This window comes from Rattus norvegicus, chromosome 1 (genome assembly GCF_036323735.1).
Source record: "Rattus norvegicus strain BN/NHsdMcwi chromosome 1, GRCr8, whole genome shotgun sequence".
Taxonomy (NCBI): Eukaryota; Metazoa; Chordata; class Mammalia; order Rodentia; family Muridae; genus Rattus; species Rattus norvegicus.
This window is the reverse complement of record NC_086019.1, coordinates 103988537-104009386: the sequence shown is the minus strand read 5'-3', so window position 1 is coordinate 104009386 and position 20850 is coordinate 103988537. Positions and strand designations below refer to the sequence as shown.

General features: G+C 50.8%; 2 protein-coding genes across 19 annotated transcripts in view; one reads left to right on the top strand and one right to left on the bottom strand.

The window, feature by feature from the left end:
* The first annotated feature begins 1085 nt into the window (after nucleotides 1–1085).
* C1h19orf81 (simlar to human chromosome 19 open reading frame 81) lies at nucleotides 1086–15555 on the top strand. 6 transcript variants are annotated; one of them, XM_017588924.3, is made up of 6 exons: nucleotides 1597–1735; nucleotides 2516–2677; nucleotides 13080–13146; nucleotides 13300–13420; nucleotides 14431–14564; nucleotides 15213–15551. In XM_017588924.3, exons 3-6 carry the CDS (start codon nucleotides 13124–13126, stop codon nucleotides 15406–15408), a joined length of 474 nt encoding a protein of 157 aa, XP_017444413.1. In that variant the 5' UTR covers nucleotides 1597–1735; nucleotides 2516–2677; nucleotides 13080–13123; the 3' UTR covers nucleotides 15409–15551. The 6 variants fall into 6 exon arrangements, with proteins under 6 accessions (XP_063139978.1, NP_001388301.1, XP_017444413.1 ...); NM_001401372.1 differs by lacking the exon at nucleotides 2516–2677 and having other exon boundaries at nucleotides 1534–1735; nucleotides 15213–15555; XM_017588925.3 differs by lacking the exon at nucleotides 2516–2677 and having other exon boundaries at nucleotides 1609–1743.
* Shank1 (SH3 and multiple ankyrin repeat domains 1) overlaps nucleotides 15500–20850 on the bottom strand; it is a 49472-nt gene continuing 44121 nt past the window's right edge. For 10 of the 13 annotated variants that reach the window (XM_063274933.1, XM_039091745.2, XM_017589760.3 and 7 more), the window contains one exon: nucleotides 15500–18740. In XM_063274933.1, the coding sequence (XP_063131003.1) occupies nucleotides 18023–18740 (718 nt within the window). In that variant the 3' untranslated portion in view covers nucleotides 15500–18022. Of the gene's footprint in view, nucleotides 18741–19119; nucleotides 19201–20326; nucleotides 20773–20850 lie in introns of those variants that run through there. The other 3 variants (XM_017589761.3, NM_031751.4, XM_008759416.4) reach the window with 3 other exon arrangements.

Sequence of the window (20850 nt, the reverse complement as noted above, 5' to 3'; positions counted from 1 at the left end):
GTCCTGCAGAGATGGAACTGGATAAGAAGGCTGAAGAGAGAAAGGGAAGGTTCAGGGAAGTAGCAGAGCAGTTGCATTGTGTACATAGGACTCGTGTTCAAACACCTGAACCACATGTATGCAGAGATTGGGAGACATACACATACCCAGGAGAAACATTGGAAGTCATGGTTACAGAAGACTGAATGAGACCACTGAAGTATATGGGCTTTTTAATTGGCCAGTAACAGCCAGGCAGAGCGGGGGCACAACTTTAATTCCAGCACTCAAGAGGCAGTCAAGCCAACTGTGTGCAGGCTAGCCTGGTCTACATATTAAAACCGGGTGGGGGGGTACATAGAGAGCACTGTGTTGAAAAACTAAAACCCAACCCCCTCCCCAAAACAACCAACCAAAACCAGTTAAACTGATCGAAGTTCAGGTTTCTCAATTTCTAACAAAAATTGAGAGCTTCAGGCCCAGCTGGATCCAGCCATGCTTGCTGCCTTCCCTCCACTGTCTGTGCCTTCAGGCAAGTTCTGTGTACTCAAGGTAACACAGAGGCCACGCCTACCCTTAGAGAATGAGACTCCTTAGCTGTGCACCCAAATCTGGATTGATTTGTAAACTTGGCTACGGAAGGAAGCCCCAATGGCAACATAATAAAGACCACCTGGGAAGGGAGAGTAGGGACTCCAAACTCAGATTGGGCGTGGTGACACATTCCTATCATTTCTGGCCCTGGTAAGCAAGGGCCTGCCTGGATGAGGGAGTGAGTTCAAGACCAGACTGGGATACATAGGCAGTTATTAAGAGGGAGATACAAGCTACAAAAAGGGAACCTTTGACTGCATAGACGAGACAGCTAAAGATTTTACGGCCTCCTCGCCTCACAGTTCCGTACTTTCAAAGGATAGTCTACCGGGCACCTGCTTGCATAAAGCCCCCCAAGACTGACACTCAGGAATAAGAGCCGCAGTCTTGCTCGCACTCGCGAAACCATGGTAACCAGACCCTGCCTACCGTCCCCTCCCCCCCTAAAGAACTCAATTTGTTTGTCTCCAGGAGCCTAGCCGGTGGAGCAGAGGGCAAGTGGGCTCAGAGAGGGGAAGATAGAAGGGCGGGCGGGACGGCGGGGGTGGAGGTAGTAGCAGCTATGGAAGAGAGACTGAGGAACGGGCCTGGAAGAAGGGGAACGGGAAGTAGGGAGGCTCAGAGAGGGTGACAAGATTGGGGAAGGACTGCAATGAGAAGGGGGCAATTCAGGGGCCTGGGGAGGTGCTGGGGAGGCTGATGGAGAAAAGGACCAGGGAGGTGGGGGAGAGGGTAGAGATTTATGGGAGAAATGTGGAGGACAACTGTAACAAGGCGTCGAGAGGGAGGCAGACAGAGAATTGGGAAGACCGGGGACAGGGTTTGTTCAGGAGGGATGAAGAAAAAGCGGCTATGAGACATAAAGGGATGGGGACGGAAGTAAGGATGCAGGAAAGCAGGAAATGGGGCGCACATCGAGTCCCGGAGGTTAGAGGAAGGCGCGTATCCTTGTGGTCTCAGCCTTCCAGTTCCGCGTTTGTCCCTCGTGGTGTCAAAGAGCAAGAAGCAAGAGTCCAGGGAAAGAGCTGGGGCGTGTGGCCCAGTGAGAGGACCTCGCCCCATCTTCCTGGACCTCCCCCGACCCGCCTCTCCAAGATGCAGCCAGAGGTGGAGCCTTTCAGCTCCCCCAACCCGGGCGCCTCCAGTTCGCACAGGGAGTCAGGTGAGCAGGTATGGGGGCCGGCGAACCGGCATTCTTACACAGTTGGTCCTCGAGCCTCGAACTACATTTCCCAGGAGCCCCTGCCTTTCTCTGGCTTGTACTCTGGGTACAGAACTGCATTGCCCTGGAGGGTTCTGTAAGTCTCCGGCCAGTGTGGTAAGCCCCAAAGTACATCTCTCAGAAGATGTTGCAGTTCCCACGCTCATACTCCGAGCTCATACTACTTTTCCCGAGAGGCTCCCTTGCCAATATTCTGGAATCAAAACTACATTTCCCAGAAGGCCTTGCAGATCTCTCGCAAAGACTCTGGACAACGAACTACATTTCTCAAGGGACTCTGCAGGTCCCTGGCCAGTATTCTGGATCCAGAACTACATTTCCTCCCTTCACCCTCTGCAGTTCCGTGGCAAATACCCTCGGTTTACAAAGAGTTTACCATAAAATGCTGCAGTGTCCCCTTCGCTAATATTTCTGGACCCAGAACTGTAGTTTCCATGAATCTCCTGGGTCTTAAGAACGCCTCTGAGTCTATATCCCCCTAGACGCCTTCATTCCTTAGTCTTGCTCAGTAGTTCAACATCGTCCTGTCCTCAGCCCCTGGTTCTTATTTTCAGATGGTACCACCACCAACCCAGATGCAGAACTAAACCTTAGGTGCCAATCTTCCACCCCAGCCCAACTCAGACACCGACCTCTCCCCCCCCACCCCATCCCCCTCCACCTGACCATCAATCCCTGTCTTACTGTCTTTGGGTCTTTTCTTCGTCTGTACTTTTATAGTTTCCCACAGGGGCCTTTACACCTGGGCTTAACCTGGATCCAGGGAGTCTTCCTATCCTAACATGCGGCTGGACTAGCTGTCTCTTGTTCGTGTCAGCCCCAGGCTTGCAGCCCTTCTTAGCACAGTAAACATCCCAAGAAGACTCGGCATGGCTATGTCTTGTAAGTGACAGAAATGAACTCTGTAAAAGTACAAACAGCATTGTTCTACACAAAATGCACAGAGAGATTAAATCTAGTGACACCACTAGGGACCCGGTTTCTCTCATCTCTCAGAGTTTTGATTTGAGATACATTTCCTTGGCATACCACATAAAACTTTGGTTTGCTTATCTCATGGTCACAAAGCACCTACTATAATCCCAACCATCATTCTCCAAAGTCTCCCTTTTTAGCGCCCCCTAGACGTCCTCTTCTACCATTTCAACTGCAAACACTTAACTGCCCACTTTGGTCTTCCTAGTAAGAGGAACAAGACGACCATATTATTCTGCTCAGGGGGATCCAGCTCTACCTGCACCCGAGGCCCATTTAACAAGAGGCTTTGCCACTGAGGCTCAAGCAGTCCTAGTTTTAAGATGTTTATCTGGTGGAGATGCTGAACCGGAGTTTAAGCCTAATAAATATTTTTGAGTACCTGGGGACAGAACTATAAACCTCAAGACCAGACCCATGTGATCGCCTAACTCCATCTAGACCCCCACCTCTAAAGGATCCCACAGTCTTCAAACAGTACCCCGACATGTTCAGACATGTGAGCCAGTAGGGACTTTTCACATCCAAACTGCAACATTTAGCAAATTCCTACAGTCTTTAAGTCTTACTTTAGAGTACTCTCCTCAGGGAAGCATTCTGTGATTGCCCTGGGGAAGAATTTCCTCTCTCCTTCTAAACTGGAAGTTCTCAGGGGCAGAGTGGATATCAGTCATTTGGCTAATACTCTTTTTGAGTTTGCTGGTGAAAGGGTGTTCCCCATCATCCTCCAAGATGCACGGGAAGCATAGAGGTGCTGTTAAAGAGTGAAATTCTTGCATCTAATCAATTAGTATTTACTATTTTTTTTTCAGTGTTTGGGATCAAACCTAAAGATTTGTGGTGTCAGACAGGGGCTCTACCATTGAGCCACGCCCTCAGTCCCTCACTTGGGGGATTCTAGGCAGAGGTTCTACCACTGAGCCACACTCCATCTTCTCACTGGGTACTGTGGTTTGAAAAGAAGCTCCTATATTTGAATGCTTGGTCACTAAGGAGTAGAACTTTTTGAAAGCATTAGTAGATGAGGCCTTGTTGAAGACTCTGTGTCTCTGGAGTTGGAATTTGAGGTTTCAAAAGCCCATGACAGCCTTACCCCTCTCTCTGCTTGTGGACCAGAATGTAGCTCTCAGAGACTGCCCCAGTGCTGTGTGTGCTGCCATGAGCCCTGGCATATTAATAGACTAAGCCTCTGAAAGTTTGAGCGAGGCCCCAGTTAAAGTGGCTGTGGTCATCTCTGGCATACCTTGACAGTCGTAGAATAGTGTGGTCATGGCGTACCCTCACAGCCATAGAACAGGGTGGTCATGGCATACCCTCACAGCCATAGGACAGGGTGGTCCTGGCATACCTTGACAGTCGTAGAATAGTGTGGTCATGGCGTACCCTCACAGCCATAGAACAGGGTGGTCATGGCATACCCTCACAGCTGTAGAACAGTGACGAAGACAGAAGCCAGTACTGGGAAGCAGGATATTGTTGTGACAGGCCCAACCATGCTATTTGTGGGTGGGATGTAGACTTTGGGATGCTGAATTTAGAAAAGCAGTTGAATGCTTGAAGTGGAGCTTAATGGGCCATCCTAGTAGGATCATTGGAAGATGATGCTGAGGGCCATTTGAACTGTGGGGGCCCAACACAAGTTTCAGAGGGAAGTAAATGGTCTAGAGACCATTTATGGTGGTTTGGATAATAACTGCCCTCATCGGCTCATATATTTGAGCACTTGCTCATCAAGGAATGTCAAGGAGTGGCACTACTTAGAAGGATTGGGAGGTGTGGCTTTATTGGGGTGGGTGTGGCCTTGTTGAAGGAAGGTGCTAGGGTTTTGAGGTTTCAGAAACATAAGCCAGTCCCAGAGGCGTTTTCTCATCCTGCAGATCCACAAGTAGAACTCTCAGCTCCTTCCCTAGCACATCTACCTGTGTGCCTTCATGCTCTCTGCCATGATAACAATGCACTGAATCTCTGTACTGGAAGCCAGCCCCAGTTAAATGCTTTCCTTTACAAGAGCTACCGTGATCATGGTGTCTCTTCACAGCAATAGAGCACTGTCGACTAAGACAACATTCTTATGTTATTTTGGCAAAGAATGTGGTGTCTTTTTGCCCTTGTCCCAAATATCTGCCTGAGACTAAATTGAAGAGTCTTTAGTTTAATAATGGCATTGAGATGCCAAGACAGTCTAGCATTGACAGTATAATGTGGTTATTAGTATCTCTCTGTCTGTCTGTCTGTCTGTCTATCTATCTATCTATCTATCTATCTATCTATCTATCTATCTATCATCTATCTATCTTATCAAGACAGGGTTTCTCTGTGTAGCCATGGCTGTCCTGGAACTCACTCTGTAGACCTGGCTGGCCTCAAACTCAGAGATCCTCCTGCCTCTGCCTCCTGAGTTCTGGGTTTAAAGACATTGAGGTCCACTGCACGGACTAGTGATCACTCTTATGCAGATATACAATGAAAAGGAGCAATCTGGACAAAGAAATACAAGATATTCTTGATGAAGGGGAAAGGAGCATCAGGAAGTGTAATGGAATTAAGTCCAATGCTCCAGGAGATGCAGTGTTTGAAGGACAGCCTGATGCTAAAGAGAATAAAGGGAGAGGGGACCTCAGGCAAGACCCCCCACCCAGCTAAGCTTCCAACTTGTGAAACAAAATTAAAGGAGAGCTTAAGTAGTGAAGGAAACCATCAATAACAGAAAGTCGGTGCAAACGTAACTGAGGTGGCCATGTTCTAGCCCCAGCAAGCAGCACAGCTTGGCACTTTGGGCCACATGGTTCTGGTTTTGGAGTCAAGGATACAAGGAAGGGTTGTGGAATCTTGCTCTTCAGCTAAGGAAAGCTGCTGACGTCAGGTGTGTGCAGGAGGGTCCTGCACGGAGGCTTCGAGAGGTCCCTGCACGAAGCTGTGAAGGTAAAGCCTGGGTTGTGCTAGGAACCTCAAGATGTTGGAAATGCCAGAGCTGTGAGATAGCTGCAGAGGAAAGCTGCCGACAGGGAGTGGAACCTGTTACCAGACTGTCTTACCCACCAGCTTCTGAATAATGACACAAAGACATATTTATTTGTGTAGTCTAGGCCTCATAGCTCCCAACTAGCTCATATAACTCATTTGATTTGTGTTTATTCTAATCTATGTTCTGTCACATGCCTGTTACCTCTTCTGCAGCCTTGGCAACTGTTCCTTCCTCAGTATCTGGCTAGTGGATTTCCTCACCTCTCAGTTCTTCCCATTACAACCGCCAACTTTTCCACCCATACCCCAGTTCCGTTCGCAAACAATGAACACTTGCGTAGGCCACGAGCTGGGCTGGTTCCCCAACTAACTCTCAACTTATTACCCCATTTATTCTAACCTGAGTTCAGCTGCACAGCTGGTTTCTTCTCAGTTTCCTACATCCGACTTCCCCAAAGTCTGGGGTAAATCTGTCTCTGACATCTTCCCAGAGTTCAAATCTCCCTCTTCTAGAACGCCCACCTTTTACTTCCTGCCTTAGCTCATTGGCCATCTTATTTTTATTGATGGGTGATGCTTCCACACAATTCACAGGAGGTTATCTCTACATCCCATAGTTCTTATTTCTGCCCAGAAGTCCCACCTTTTGTATACTGCCCAGCTATAGGCTGTCAGCTTCTTATTAAAGCCAATTAGAGAATTCCCTAGGTAGGTGAGAAAACACACCTTTACACAGCACAGTTAGCAAAGCTGAAAAGAACCGGACATCTGAAGAGTGCTTTGTAATCGGCATGAAGATGCAGAATTTGGAGTTTGTCCTTCTGGTTTTTTGTTTGTTTGTTTTAAGATTTATTTATTATGTATACAGCGTTCCACCTGCATGTATGCCTGCAGGCCAGAAGAGGGCCCCAGATCTCATTACAGATGGTTGTGAGCCACCATGTGGTTGCTGGGAATTGAACTCAGGACCTCTGGAAGAGCAGCCAGTGCTCTTAACCACTGAGCCATCTCTCCAGCCCTGCCCTTCTGGTTTTTGGTCTTGTTTTGGTCTGCTATTGCCTCACTATGCTCCCTTTCTTTCCTTTTGGACCAATAATGTATATAATAATGTGTTATGTATGTTAGAAGTATGCGATCTGCTTCCTTATTTTTATTCTCTGGGGGTCACAGTTAAGAGATTGCCATGAGTCCCAGAGAAGACTTTGGACTTGAACTTTTGAACATTTTGTTGAGATTGTATGGGCATGGGGACTTCTGAGGTTGGACTGAATGCATTTTTTTTTTTTTTTTGCATTATGATACGGCTATAAGCCTATGGCAGCCAGGGAGTGGAATGTTGACTCTGGCCACCAGGCCTGTCAGTTTGTGTACATGCGTGGTGCTGGGAACAGCTATGAAGGTGCTGTACCACGGAATAATACACGTTTACCAATTCAGTGCATGGCTATGGAGATTAGAAGTAACATCGGGGTTTCTAACATCCCCTTTCCTGAGAAATCATCCTGTTTTTCACAGACATCTCCGAGGTTGCCATGCCATATCGTCCAAGTGACCAAAAACACACTATTTCTTTCTACACTATCAGGATAGAAGTTCAGAGAGTTTTAATACGGAGAGTTACACCCTGTGGCAAGATTAAGAGAGTAGTTTGATGAACTCACTTCTCCTGGCAACAACGAGCTGCAATGTGAGTGCTAGTTTCCTGACTGTGTGTCACATGGGCATCCATTACATTTGGGGGCCACTAAACAGACCATAACGTGCAGACACAATCTCATTCTTACCAATGTTGACTTCATCTGTGTCTGTATTGGTAAGTGTGTGCGTGTGTGTGTGTGTGAGTATATGTGTGTGTGTTCGAGTATGTGTGTGTGAGTATATGTGTGTGTGTGCGAGTATGTGTATGTGTGAGTGTATGTGAGTGTATGAGTATGTGTGTGTATGTGTGCACGAATGTGTGTATGTATGTGAGTATGTGTGAGTGTATGTGAGTGTATGTATGTGTGAGTGTATGTGAGTATGTGTATGTGTGAGTGTGTGTATGCGTGAGTGTATGTGAGTGTGTGCAAGTGTGTGCATGTGTGGGAGTGTGTATGTACATGTGGGAGTGTGTGTGAGTGTGAGATTGTGTGGGTTAAGTGTGTGTGAGTGTATGTGTGAGTATATGTGAGAGTGTGTATATGTGTGTGTGAGTGTGTGAGAGAGTATATGTGTGTGTGTCTGTGTTGAGTGTGTGTGCGAGCATGCACTCGAGTGTGTATATGTGTGAGTGTGTGTGAGAGTGTATGTCAAAGTTGACATCAGGTGTCTTCTTCAGGCACAGGCCACTTTCTTTTCTGAGACAGGATCTCTCAATAGCCTGGAGCTCACAGATTCATTAGATTGGCTGACCAGGGATCTTCCTCCACCTCCCCAGCACTAGGATTATAGGCTTATACACTGATTATGTCCATCTTTTACATGAGTTCTGGGGACCACACTTAAGAATTCATGCCTGGGTAGTATCTTAGTTTGTTTCTGGTTGCAGTGACAAAATACCTTGACCCCCCCCCCAAAATTAAGGGACTAAGGGATTATTTGGTTCACAATTCCAGGTCTGTGACATCAGGGAAGTCAAGGTGTCTGGAACCTGAAACAGCTGGTCATATCACATGGGCTGGCGAGAGCAGAGAGCAGTGAATCCATCCATGAATGCTTGCTGGTGCTCTGCTTGCTGTCTCCTCCCTTGTTCATACACTCTAGATCCTGTGCACAGGGAATGGTGCTGCCCACAGTGGGTGCTTCCCACTTGAGTTAGCATACCCAATTCCCATAGCCGCACCCACAGAACAACCTGATCTGGACAGTTCCTCACTGACACTTTCTTTCAAGATGATTCTATATTGTGTGGACAATTAAAACCAACTGTGACCCAAGGCAAGCACACCACTTACTGAGCCACCTTATTAGCCCCATTCAAATTGCTGGGGCTTTTTAAGGACAGGCATCCCGCAGGCCAGTGACAGCTGACAAAATCCACGATTCTCCCAGGAGCTTCTCCGGTGTAGTGCATATTTGGATTCTTATGTCTAAGTCTGGGCATAGATCCCTGACTTATGTCCCAATCTATCTGCTTGGATTTTTGTTTGTTTTAATTTCCAGTTGGTTTGACAGAGTTGGGACTCAAGCAGGTCATGCAGCGGATGCATGTCCCCTGGGGCTTTCCCAGGTAACGCTCATCCTGGACCAGCTCTGCACTTGGCACTTTGCTGGGCTCTAGGACAAGAACACCGAGGCGTCAGCTGGAAAGATGGCTGTGTTTTTGCAGCCCTCGAAGAGGACCCAGGTTCAGTTTCTGTCACTCATGCTGACTGTGGCTCTCTACTGCCTGCAACAGCAGATCTAGCGCCCTCTTCCAGCTCCAGTATGTCAGCCGTGTGCACACACAAAATTAAAGGTAAAATAAAACTTAAGTGACTATGACAGGGGCTGGAGAGATGGCTCAGTGGGCGAGAGCACTGACAGCTCTCCCAGAGGTCCTGAGTTCAAATCCCAGCAACCACATGGTGGCTCCAACCATCTGTAATGAGATCTGATGCCCTCTTCTGGTGTCTGAAGACTGGGACAGTGTACTCACATACATGAAGTAAATCTTAAAAAAAAAAAAAAATGACAATGACAGCAAAACCTCGCTGCAACTGTGGCCTGGGGACAGCGATGCACATCTACCAACCAAGCACTCAGGAGGTTGAGGTAGGAGGATCACCGTGAGTTCAAGGCCATTAAAGGGTAGGAGATAGCTCAGTCGGCAGCCGAGGCCAAGTTAAACAAAACAAAACGGGCGGGAGAGGTGGCTCAGCAGCTCAGCAGCTCTCAAAGGGAGTATTTGCTCTCAGTACCCACCCCAGGCAGCCAGCAACCACTTGTTGTTTACTCCAGCTCCAGAAGATCTGGTGCCCTCTTCCGGCCCCTGCAGGCATTCACCTAGGTATGGGGCACACACACCCAGACACAACTAGAATTAAAAGCAAACCTTTCAAAAACAAAGCAGGCATGGTGGTACACAGTTGGAATCTCTCCACCGCACTGGCAGAAACCGGTAGATCCTGGGGCTCGCTGAACAGCGGCCAGACCAGTGGGCAATTCTGTCTCAAAACACAAAGTGAACAGCGCCTGAGGCTGACCTCTGACTTCCATACACACGTGCACACTCACAAAGACATGTACACACGCATGTAGCGGTGCTTTCTCGGAACCTCGGAGGTATAATGGTGGCACGGAGGTTTTTATAGACTTTAAAGCTTAGACCTCTAGCTAGGGCAGCCTCCTCTAAACCTGACTATCTCGGCCCCACCCGCCACACAGCTAGCTCTGTGCCTCTCCGCTCGTCTGCAGTTTCCCTGTTCCCCGTGTCCAGCGTATTTCTCTTCCCCCAGTGACCCCTCTCTCTGCCCAGAAGTTCCACCTCCACTTCCTGTCCAGCTATTGGCCTTCGACTCTTTATTACAACCAACCATTACAATTCTAGATTGCCTGTAGGCAGGTGAGGGCTGCACAATTGGGCAAATGGCCCTTACGCTGCTCAGACCTGTGGTGAGAACCCATTACAAAGTATGGTGGAATTAAGGTAGTTAATTAAGGTAAATATACCTGTATGGTACACTTGAGCAAAGCACAGTGTGTGTGTGTGGGGGGGGTGAGTATATGTGGTGTGTGTGTGTGTGTGTGTGTGTGTGTAGTTTGTGTGTGTGTGTGTAGTTTGTGTGTGTGTGGTGTGTGTGTATGTGTATGGTTTGTGTGGTGTGGTGTGTAGGTGTGGTGTGCGTGTATGTATGTGTGTGGTGTGTGTGTGTGTATGTGTGTGTGTGGTGTGTGTGTGTGTGTGGTGTGTGTGTGTGTGTGTGTGTGTGTGTGCGCATGTGCGCACGAGTGCACGAACATGAGAGAAATTCTGCAGTACTCTCTGGGAGAATGGTCAGCTCAGTGTGCAGAAACAATGTGGTGTTGCTTCAAGTGACAAAGTGGCATGCTTTGATGGGAGAGACATGTCCAGTAACAAGAATGTGCTGGCCCAGAATCCCCAGTAGGGGCTAGAGTCATGTCTCAGTGGTGGAGAACCTGCCCAGCCCTTTGAAAGGCCCCAGTTTTGATTCCCAGCACCATCACGAAGTGCTTGGCACATACTGGGAAACTTCTGCGTTTGGAGTATGGCAGAATGGGAAGATAAAAAAGAGGCAATAATAACACTGCAGATGGCGCCAATGGTCTGACTGGCTGCTTCTGTCCTGGTAATGCAGGCACAATGGCAGTTATTCCCAGTGGAGCTCACCCTGTTGCAAGAGCACTGGAAGTCCCCCGAAATTCCAGCAAAAGCACCGTGCCTTTAACCCAAAGGCCTGGAATCCGACATCATAGATTCGCCCTCTTCGTGCCCTTCCCGACCTCTTTGGAGGCAGAAATCGCCTGTGGGTCCCTAGCTCCTGATGTTGAACCACACCAAGGACTGATAGGGAAGGAACTTAAAGTGAGCGGCAGCGTCCTGGAGGTGCACTGGACCTCGGAAGATTCTCGCCTCCTCCGAATTTCCATCATGAACTTTCTTGACCAGCTTTCCCTAGTGGTGAACACCGTTCAGGTCTTTGGGCCCCCGTTTTCCTGTTAATCCTGGCTGGGGACCCAGGTCTGACCTTATCCCCATCGACTAAGCAGTACAAGTTTCCCTGGGGAAAAGATTCCAGAAAAAGTAGCTGCTTCAAAAATGTGGGGGCCTATGTTTTTTTTTTTCACGCACGTAGGGGCCATTTGGTCTGGTGCTTCAATGTTTGTTGCTGAAGAAAATAAAGCTATGCTGCTAATATGAAAAAAAAAAGAGGCAACAAGGCATGTGTTCTGTTAAAATGCAGATTAAAGTGGTGATGTGTGTGCCCCTTCAATCCCAGCAAGAGAGGCAGAGGCAGGTGGCTCTCTGAGTTCAAGGTCAGCCTAGTCCTCAGAGCGAGTTCCAGGACAGCCAGGGCTACAAAGGGCCTTGGAATGTCGCTGTCAAACGAGGTCCCCGCACCACACCCTGAAGAGCACAAGTCCACCAAGGAAGTCCGGTATTTCAAATGCAAGATGGAGCACCTGGGGCCTTTAAACACAGGATGCCGGTGTGAGATACAGCCCTCGGCACTGAGCCAGGTGGCGGGGTCTGTAACGTAATTCCTGTAGTTTATGTGTCTCACAGTTCTGTGTCTGGTCTCTGCTAAGACATAACTGCACAGTGCTTTCACCTCAGTGTCCCCCTCTAGTGGCCCTGTCTGGAGTTGATGTCAGGGGCAATTGTTAGGTCAGGAGGAACGTCCTACATCCTTGGGCTAACGGGGGCAACTCTTCTCTCTCCTGCCTCAAAACACAACAATATAAGGAGGCGGACATTAATTTGTGTCAAAGAGTGTGTCATGGGATGCTTGAACTCTGTAGGATAACTCATGGGCCTCAGATCCAAAATATCGTTGCTCAGCACATTCCAACATGGTTGAAGCTGGGTTACTCCATCCTCACTCCAGCCCATCTGAAGGAAGGAGCCAAACATCAAACACATTTGCCTTCTTCCCTCCCTCCGTCCCTCCGTCCCTCCTTCCCTCCCTTCCTTCTGACCTCCCTTTCCTCTCTCCTTCCGTTTTCCTCCTCTCCCCACTTCCCCTCCCTCCCCCTCCTCTCCCTTCACCTCTTCCTCCTCCCCACACTTTTCCTGTAAGGCACAGTCACTCTGTAGACCAGACTGCCTTTGAGCTTATGGCAAACACCCTGCCTCAGCCTTCCTAGTGCTTCGATGACAGGTGAGCACGATACCACAGCCAGTAGACAATCTTCTACGTAGATGACCCTAAAGTTGTAGTACTCTGGGCTTATACTTTTGGTGAGAACTTGGTCACCAGGCCCAAAGGAGCTGGTCAGGGAGGCTAGACACCCTTGTGCCTGTACAGCTCTCGGGCTGAAGTGAAGAGGGAGAAAGTAGGTCATGTGTGTCAATTACTAGCCAAGGGGAAAGAGAGGCCCATCGGCTAATGATAAGGTTGGCAAGAAGGGGGTCACATGTGAGGAACTTATCAGTCACGTTCCAACCAGCAGGCTGGAGTTTGGTGTTAATGGTGGTACAGAGTGTTGTTTTCTCTTGCTGGCTCCCTTCAGGCTGAGCCTAACCAGGAGACAGTCTCCGTGCCATAATGGAAGGGTGGCTTTTGTAGCTTCCAGATGGTATCTCAGGGACTGGCCTCTAAGATCTAACTTTCTGGAGTGGAGTTCACACGGCTGGGTGATTTTTGGAAAGAGTTATGGCCTCAAAGGGTTCTTGGCAGGTGACACTGGGTTCTTTTGTCACTAGGATCCCTCGACCTCGAGTCCGTAGAGGAGTCCGTGTATCGGAGCATGGGCAGGCCTGCCAAATCCTCGTGAGTACTCCCTGGCCCCATGACCTGTGACAGCTCCTGCAGAGGTGACAGCAGCAGCCCCTGACCTCAGAGTCCCTTTCCTTGCCTTGTCCCCTCTCTCCCACCCTCTTTCCTCTCTCCTTCCCTGTCTTTCCCTCTCTTCCACACACACAGAAAGCAGTACCTTCGGCAGGTCATCTCAGAATATGAGGCGCTGGATCGGGAGCTCCCATGTATCCGAAAGTTCTCAGAACCGCCCTCTGCCCAGCCCCTCTGCCTTTGCATGGAGACTTCGGTGAGTGGCCGTCAGCTCTCTGCATAGTTCAGGTGGTGAGAGGATCAGACCTGAGGTGGCTGGTATTCAGCTTAAGGACCAGGCATGGTATTTTTATTACTCTAGCACCAAAATCTGCAGGAGCAGGAGGTCATACTCATTACACAGTGAGTTTGAAGCTAGCCTGGGCTACCTGAGCTCCTATCTCAAACACAACAACAAACTTACACACACACACACACACATACACACACACACACCAGATCATGACTGCTCATGTTTGACATTAAGAGGCACCTACTGTATACTAGGCACAAGCCCTTAGGTGTCTATGTGACTTTACTCTTTCATGGGGAGGTTGCTGTCCTCATTTCTTGGGGACAAGTCCCCATTCCATCTCTCCTTTCCTTGATGCCTTTAAGGAAGGAACCCTAGTGTACCACCCAGTGTACCACCCTGGGTACAAGGCATCTCTTTCCAGTTCAGAAGCTAAGCAGGCCTGGTTAGTACATGGATGGGAGGAAGAGGCCTTCCAGACTCTCCTAAAGTCTAATAGGTGGAGGTCAGAGGACAACTCATTTCTCGCCTTCCACCTTTATGTGGGTTATAGGGATTGAACTCAAGTCACCAGGATTGCACAATGAGCACCTTTGCCCACTAAACCGGCGAGTCAGCCCACCGCTGGTGATTTTATATGCTCGGACAGCTGTTTCCCCCTTTGTCACTATGGCCATTGGTCAACACAACTCAACTTCTTCTGACCCTACTGATAACTGCACTCCCTTCACTTGAGATCACAGGTTCAAATAGAATCTTCCAGAACTGAAAGGCACTATCCATGGCTGGTCTCTGGGAAAGTTTCCCTGTACGTTGGAGAAATTTTGTAATCAGTCAGATGCCTTTACACCCGAGAGACATTTGTGGTCTCCTCTTTGGACAAGAGTATCATCACCTAGCGGGTCTGCAGGTGGAGTCTGGACCAGGCTCCAACCTGGGCGATAAGGGCTGAAGCTGTTTGCATCCCCATGCAGGAGGATTTCACGCACCTGGAGGTGCTGCAGGCTCTGGAGGCCGAGCTGCCCGGGGCCATGGAAAGTGGGCGCGTGAGCAGCATCCGCTACGAGAATATGAATGTCATCTGCGGCACCGCGGGCCGCAGGGACAGGTGAGCCCATGCATGGGAGTGGTCTAGGGTGAGAGGTTGAAGGACCTAACTGGGAGGGTTGTAGTCAGGGACTGTAATGCTCAGTAAATGGAGTTGGTGGGCGGAGTCAGAGTGAGGGCGGACGAGGGGAGGAGCCTAGCATCACCCCCCCCAAAAAAACAGGGTAGGGCGGAGCCTAGAGAAGGCTGGTGGGTGAGGTCAAAATGTGGAGAGGAGTGAAGGGTGGAGCTGAAAACAACTGAAAGACTTGAAGCCTAGAGTAAGTTGGAGAAGAGGCGGGTCCTAAAGTGAGAGGGTGAGGTCAAGATGAAAGGGAACAGTGAGTTCTGAGGCCCAGAATTACGCAGAGGGACGGGTCCTAGGTTGAGCGGCACTTTTGGCAAAATCAGAATGAAGATGGCACTGGAGGGCTGGCCTGGACTGAGTAGCATTTAGGGCGGAGTCAGAGTCAGGATGACATAGGGGAGGGCAGGTTCTATGCTGAATGGCATTTCTGGCCGAGTCTGAGAAGGACGTTAGCGAGGGCGGGACCTGATACATTCCCTGGTGAGGTGAAAGATCCGGCCGAAAAGACTGCAGTGATGCCCGCAAGCGAAGGTGGTCAGGGTGAATCTCAAAGACGTCTCTCCGTATTCGCTTCGCCTGCAGGTGGCTCATCACCGTCACAGACTTCCAGACGCGCTCGCGCCTGCTGCGCTCAGGGCTCAGCCTCCGAGGAGTCGCGTACCCACTTGTGCGCCACGACGATCTACTGCTGGGGGACTACCGTCTGCACCTGCGCCGCTCCCTGGTCCGACGGCGCATGCTCGAAGCCCTCGGGGCGGAGCCGGTCGAGGAAGATTGACGCACAGCGGGGGCGGGTCCCAGCCGCGCCCCGCCCCCAGGCCCGGCGAAACGAGAGGGCGTGGCCTCCCTAGGAAGGAGGCGGGGCCGGCTCGAGGGGGTGGATACTGTGAGTTTAATTATAAAGAATGACCTGATACAAAAGCCATTTCTCTCGGCAAAGTCGTGTTGGGCGTGGGGGGCGGGACGAACCTCCACTGTCATCTACCTCCTGGTTACAACCCATCCCTGCGATCTTGCAGGACGAGCCCAACTCCTTTCAAGTCCCCTCCCGCCCCCTTGGAAGACAGTTCTAGGGCTTTTATTTCAGGTTTCCCCCCCTTTTGGATTTGTGTGTTTTAGGTTTTTTTTTTTTTTGTTTAATTTTTATTTTGCTTCGTATATTTTTTCTTTTGCTATTGTTTCTCTTTTTGCTTGGTCTCTCCTTTCCACCCCGCTCCCCCATCCAGTCCCTCCCCCTTCCCTCTCCCCTCTCCTTCCACCCCCACCCCCACCCCCTACACCCTCCCCAACCCCGCGGCACCCATCCGGAATTAACAAGCCCTTGATAGATAGGCACCGCGCAGGCCCCCTGCGGACGGGGGGGCATCCGACCAGGGGGAGGGGGCGGGTAGGGGCCCAGCGCCACCTCCTCTCCAGCCCTCACCACCCCTCCCCCCTCCCGTGACCCTCCCACAAGATTCCCTGCATTTCCCTGACGTGGTGAGGGGAGGGGGCTGGCCCTCCCCTCGTGGACGGAGCGCCCCAGGGGCGCCTGGGGGCAGCTATAGGGAATGGGGTGCGGGGAAGGAGGGGAGCTCCCTTCTTTGGCAGCTGAACATAGGGGGGAACCTGAGGGCGATGCCTTTCCCCCCTTTTATCCACAGCAGGGGAGGGGGCTATCTAGGGGAGGAGAGGTGGCTTAAATTCCCAAGCCCCAGAAGCAGGGAGGGGGAACGTGCGGGGAGTGTGGAGCCATGCTGTAAGAATGGGGGCGTAATCTGGGAGAGAAGAAAGGGTTGGGGGAGGAGGGGGGATCTTCGTGCAAAATGGACAGACAGACAAATGGTCTAAGAATGACAGGACTGAGTGACAGCCTAGTGAGCTGGGAGCCAGCGTGCATGCGCAGGGTCTCCTCTCCCTAGGAAAAGCAGGAGGAGGTGAGCAAAGACCTGGGTGGGTGCAGAAAAAGAGAAGAGAGGACTGGCTAAGGGTGTGCAGAGAGAGGCAAATATGCAAACCAAAAAAAAAAAAAAAAAAAAAAAAGCCAGGCTCTGCAGGGCAACTGGGGAGTCATCTAGAAAGACCAGAAGAGCGCAGCAAGCACATTCCATACCTGAGCACCATCAAAAAAGAAAGAAGGAGGAAAAGGCTGGGGGTGGGGGCCAAGAATGGGCTGGGGAGGGTGAATGCACCAGAGGAAGTGTGCAAGGGGACACGGTTGAAAGCACGTGAGCAGAAGTAGCCCGACGTGGGTGGTGGCTCACGCCTTTTCTCCCCAGACGTGGGAGGCAGAGGCAATCTCGGAGTTCCAGGACAGCTAGGGTTACACAGAGAGACCCTTTCTCAGGAAACAAACCAAACCAAACCAAAACAGAAGCGAACAGGAGTGCAAAGGAGAAGGGTGGGGAGTCAGGAGAGAAGGAGTGAAACATTTGGAAGAGAGTTCAGGGCCACGAGTGTGGGAGGGGTGTGCTAAGTGTCAGAGAAAATAGAGAAGGCAGGGCACAGGAGTGCCACCATGAGAAGGAGAGTAACGGTATGGGGGTGGCAAGACCGGAAAGAGACCCCGTATGAAAATGGAGGTGTGTTCAGAGTGTGCAGAGAGAGCAGAGAGCAGGGGTGGCCAGGGACTACGGGAATGTGCCTGGGTCTGTGAGCAGGAGAGGGAAGGAAAGTCCCATGTGTGTCTGCAGCATGGGTCCAGGGTAGCTAGAGAAATAAAGGGTGCAATACCCTCCTCCCCCAGAAGCAAGTATGCAGAGAGCAAGCTAGCAAAGGTGGTGGCGCTTGAGGAAACAAAAGAAAACAAAACAAAAAACAAAAAACCGAATGCAGCGTGTTGGGAAGCTGAGAGGGCCTTACAGGCCGGAGGTGTGCAAGACAGCCAGGGGGCAAGCTTGTGCAAAAACTGCAGCCAGGGAGGGGAACAGGCGTGCAAGAGGCAGGGGGCTGGGCAGCTGAGTGAGCCAAGGAGAGTGGGAAGGCTGAGGGGCCTAGAGAGGTGAAAAGGGTTATTTGAGAGGCGCAAATGATGGAATCGGAGGGCACACCTTCCCAGGACCCCATCAGGTCAGGCTCTGGACTGACCCACTATGGCTCTGTCTGTTCCCCCACCCCTAGTCAGCCTTTTTCCCTCTTTCTTCAGTACCCCTTTGTCATTTTTTTCTAATCCCCCATCTACTCCACTTGCAGTCTTGTGTCAGCTGCCCACCTCTTGCGAGGTGCCATTGTCTGGCCTGCATCCGGTCCACCTGGGGACCTCAGTCAGGCTTGGGGAGACGGGGCAGGACACAGTTTTAGCAGAGTCCCTGGCCCCCTGAGGGGAGAGGGGGAATGATGGTCAGAGGGGTCAGAGGTCAGAGGTCAGCGGGCTCAAGGGTCCTATGGACGGGCTGGTCCGTCCAGGCCAGCCATCACCTCTCCAGGAAAAATTTGAGAGCCCGGTCAATGTTCATACGGTGGCCCACCCTGGTTACACCCAGGTCCACATAGTCCTCCTTGGTCAAGGCAGGCAGATGGGAGCCATCAATCTCGTGGTCCAGGAACTGGGCTCGGTGCTCCGACAAGCCCAGCCACTCTAGCCAATCGGCGACGTCAAACTTGGTCCAGAACCCTAGAGGCTTGGCGCCGAACGGCTTGTCCGGGGGCAGCGAGAGCAGGCGGGTGGGTGATAGGGAGCGAGAGGCCCCAGACAAGGCTCCTCCAAGACCCCCAGATATCCCGGGGTGTGGTGGCACAAAGACGGGAGCGAAGGGGTCAGTCGAGCCTCCCGCCCCTCCGGTTGGAGAGCTACGGATGTCGAAGAGGCCCGGGTAGATGGGTCCTGAAGGCAGGATGGGCAAAGAGGAAGGCCTGGGCGCTGGGCTGACCTTGTGATCCGAGGCAGGCAGCAGCGAGGGGCTGGGTGCCCGGCGGAGCAGCGGAGGCCGCATCTCAAATTCCACACCCTGCAGGTGTCTGGTGGAAGCTGAGGCAGATGAGGCTGAAGGGGATGTAGCTCCCGGGGCTGCAGCTGTTGAAGAGGAGACCCCAGACCCAGTGGGGAGTGGTGGCAGAGGGGGTTTAGGCCAGTTCTGAAAGATGCTGCTGCTGGGTTTGGAGAGGAGAGAGGTCTGGGAGTCTTCAGAGAGCCTGGAATGTGACAAGGGGTGTAGGGTGGGGGACAGGGGGAGGGAGAGGGTTTGGGAGGAAGTGTTGAGGGCAAGGGTGAAAAAGAGGCAGAAGTCATGATTCAGAGGGAGAGACACAAGGGTGGGGGCAGAGAGATTGAGAAGATGGGGAGGTGGTAAGGGAGGGTCAGATGAATGTCAGGGGAGAAGTGAAGGGCCAGAAGAAGGACAGGGAGAGGGTGATAGCCAAGAGAGATGGAAGAAAAAGAACCATTAAGTGATAGCAATAACACCCGTCACCACTTGCTGCTGCTCATGTGTGTCAGGCATTGTTCTAAAGGCTTTCTGAATCACATCTCAATTTAATCCCCACAAGAGCACAGAGAGCTTAAGAAACTTGCCTAAGGACACACAGCCGGGGAGTGGCAGAGCCCAGTTAGAAGTCACCAAAGTCTGAGCTCTTAACCACTATTCTATACTGCCTTTTTTTTTGTTTTTTGGTTTTTTTTTTTTTTGTTTGTTTTTTGTTTTGGTTATGGTCAGTTATAGCAGAGTGGAAGACAGGGAGACAGAAACAAACGTAACAACAACAAAAAGAGGGTGGGTTTTCAAGGGGGAGAGAGATGGAAGGGATGGGGACAGAGAACAGAGAGAGAGAGGTGAAGAGAGGGAGATGAAAGAGAGAAGAAACAAGGGGAGAAAAAGGTTCCCCTCATCCCTTGAGCTCCCTTCAGCGTGGCCACACCACAGGGCCTTTGAACTGGCTGTTCCCCTGTTCCCTTACACAGCCAGGTGACCTTATCCGAGATAACTGTAAACAGCCAATTCTTGGGTTATTTTGTGGGGATAGCCATAATTATTGCACCTACTGTCTAGCTTGAGGTGTTGCTCAGTGGTAGTGCTCCTGCCTAGAATGCCAGAGTTAGAGGGAACTGGCAGTATGGCTCAGTGATAGGGCCTCTGGCTATAATCCCCCCAGTGAGGGCCTAGGGGTGTTGTGCAGTGGTCCAGCCCCTGCTTGGAATCTTTGAGTGAGGGTCTAGGAATGTAGCAGCTGGACCTTAATACACATGGGTTATGGTGACCATGGAGCAAGATGGGCACTGATCTGTCCTGGTCTGTCAACTACGGCCTCTCTTTATCCATAAAGGCACACTACTGTGTTCATTGAATCTATGCATCCGAGGATTAAATGCAGCACCCTTCCATCCGCCCATGAACCATATGAGTGAATTGCTTCATATCTCCAAGGCCTGCTAAATCCACAGGGAACAGAATTACAGTGCATTCTGTAGATGGAGAGGAAGAATTTCAAACTCCCCTCACCGCATCTGAGTCAAAGAAGGGACTCCTTCCACGCTGCCACTGTTAGCTTGGATCATGGCTTCACAGAGAGCACAACTAAAAAGTGTTTGGGGGAACTTCAGCATAGACCCGTATCTTCCTATCTAGTGGGTGCTAGGTCCTCCAAAGTTGCCTGTCTCCTCCATCCTGTCGGGAGCACTGGCCCAATCCCTTTCTAGTAGGCTCTGTGTCCCCTCCTCCTGTGGGGTTGGGAGTCATCTACCTGCTGCCGTAAAGCGAGCGCCACACACACCTTCAGTTACTCCAATTTTGTTGCTGTTGTTAATATTTTGTAGCTAGGTTTGGTGGTATAGGTCTGTCATTCCAGTTACTGGGGAAGTTGAGGCAGGAGGATTAGAAGTCTAAACCCAACTTGGGCTACAAGACTCAAGGCCAGCCAAAGCAACTTTGTTAGGCCCTGATACCATACATAATAAGGCTGGGGGGGGGGGCGTGTAGCTCAGTGGTTGAACCCCTGCCTACAACTTCCCAGTAAAGGGGCTGGGGTGTGACTTCTGTGGCAGATCTCTGACTAGACTTCCCCATTGAGGAGGCCGTGACAGTGGCCCAGTGGTTGAGCACTAGCCCTGAAGTCCTAGGTTTGATCTCCAGGACCATCAAAAACAAAATAAACACATGTAGCCATTCATCTTGGGCCATGGGTTATGGTGACCATGGAGCTGAAAGTGTGCTTCTTAGGGGTCCGTTTCCTGCAAGACAGCCCAGTTTGTTTTCTGTAACTCCGAGGCTCTATGGGGGACCTTGGGCTCCAGCACTTGCCACAGCCA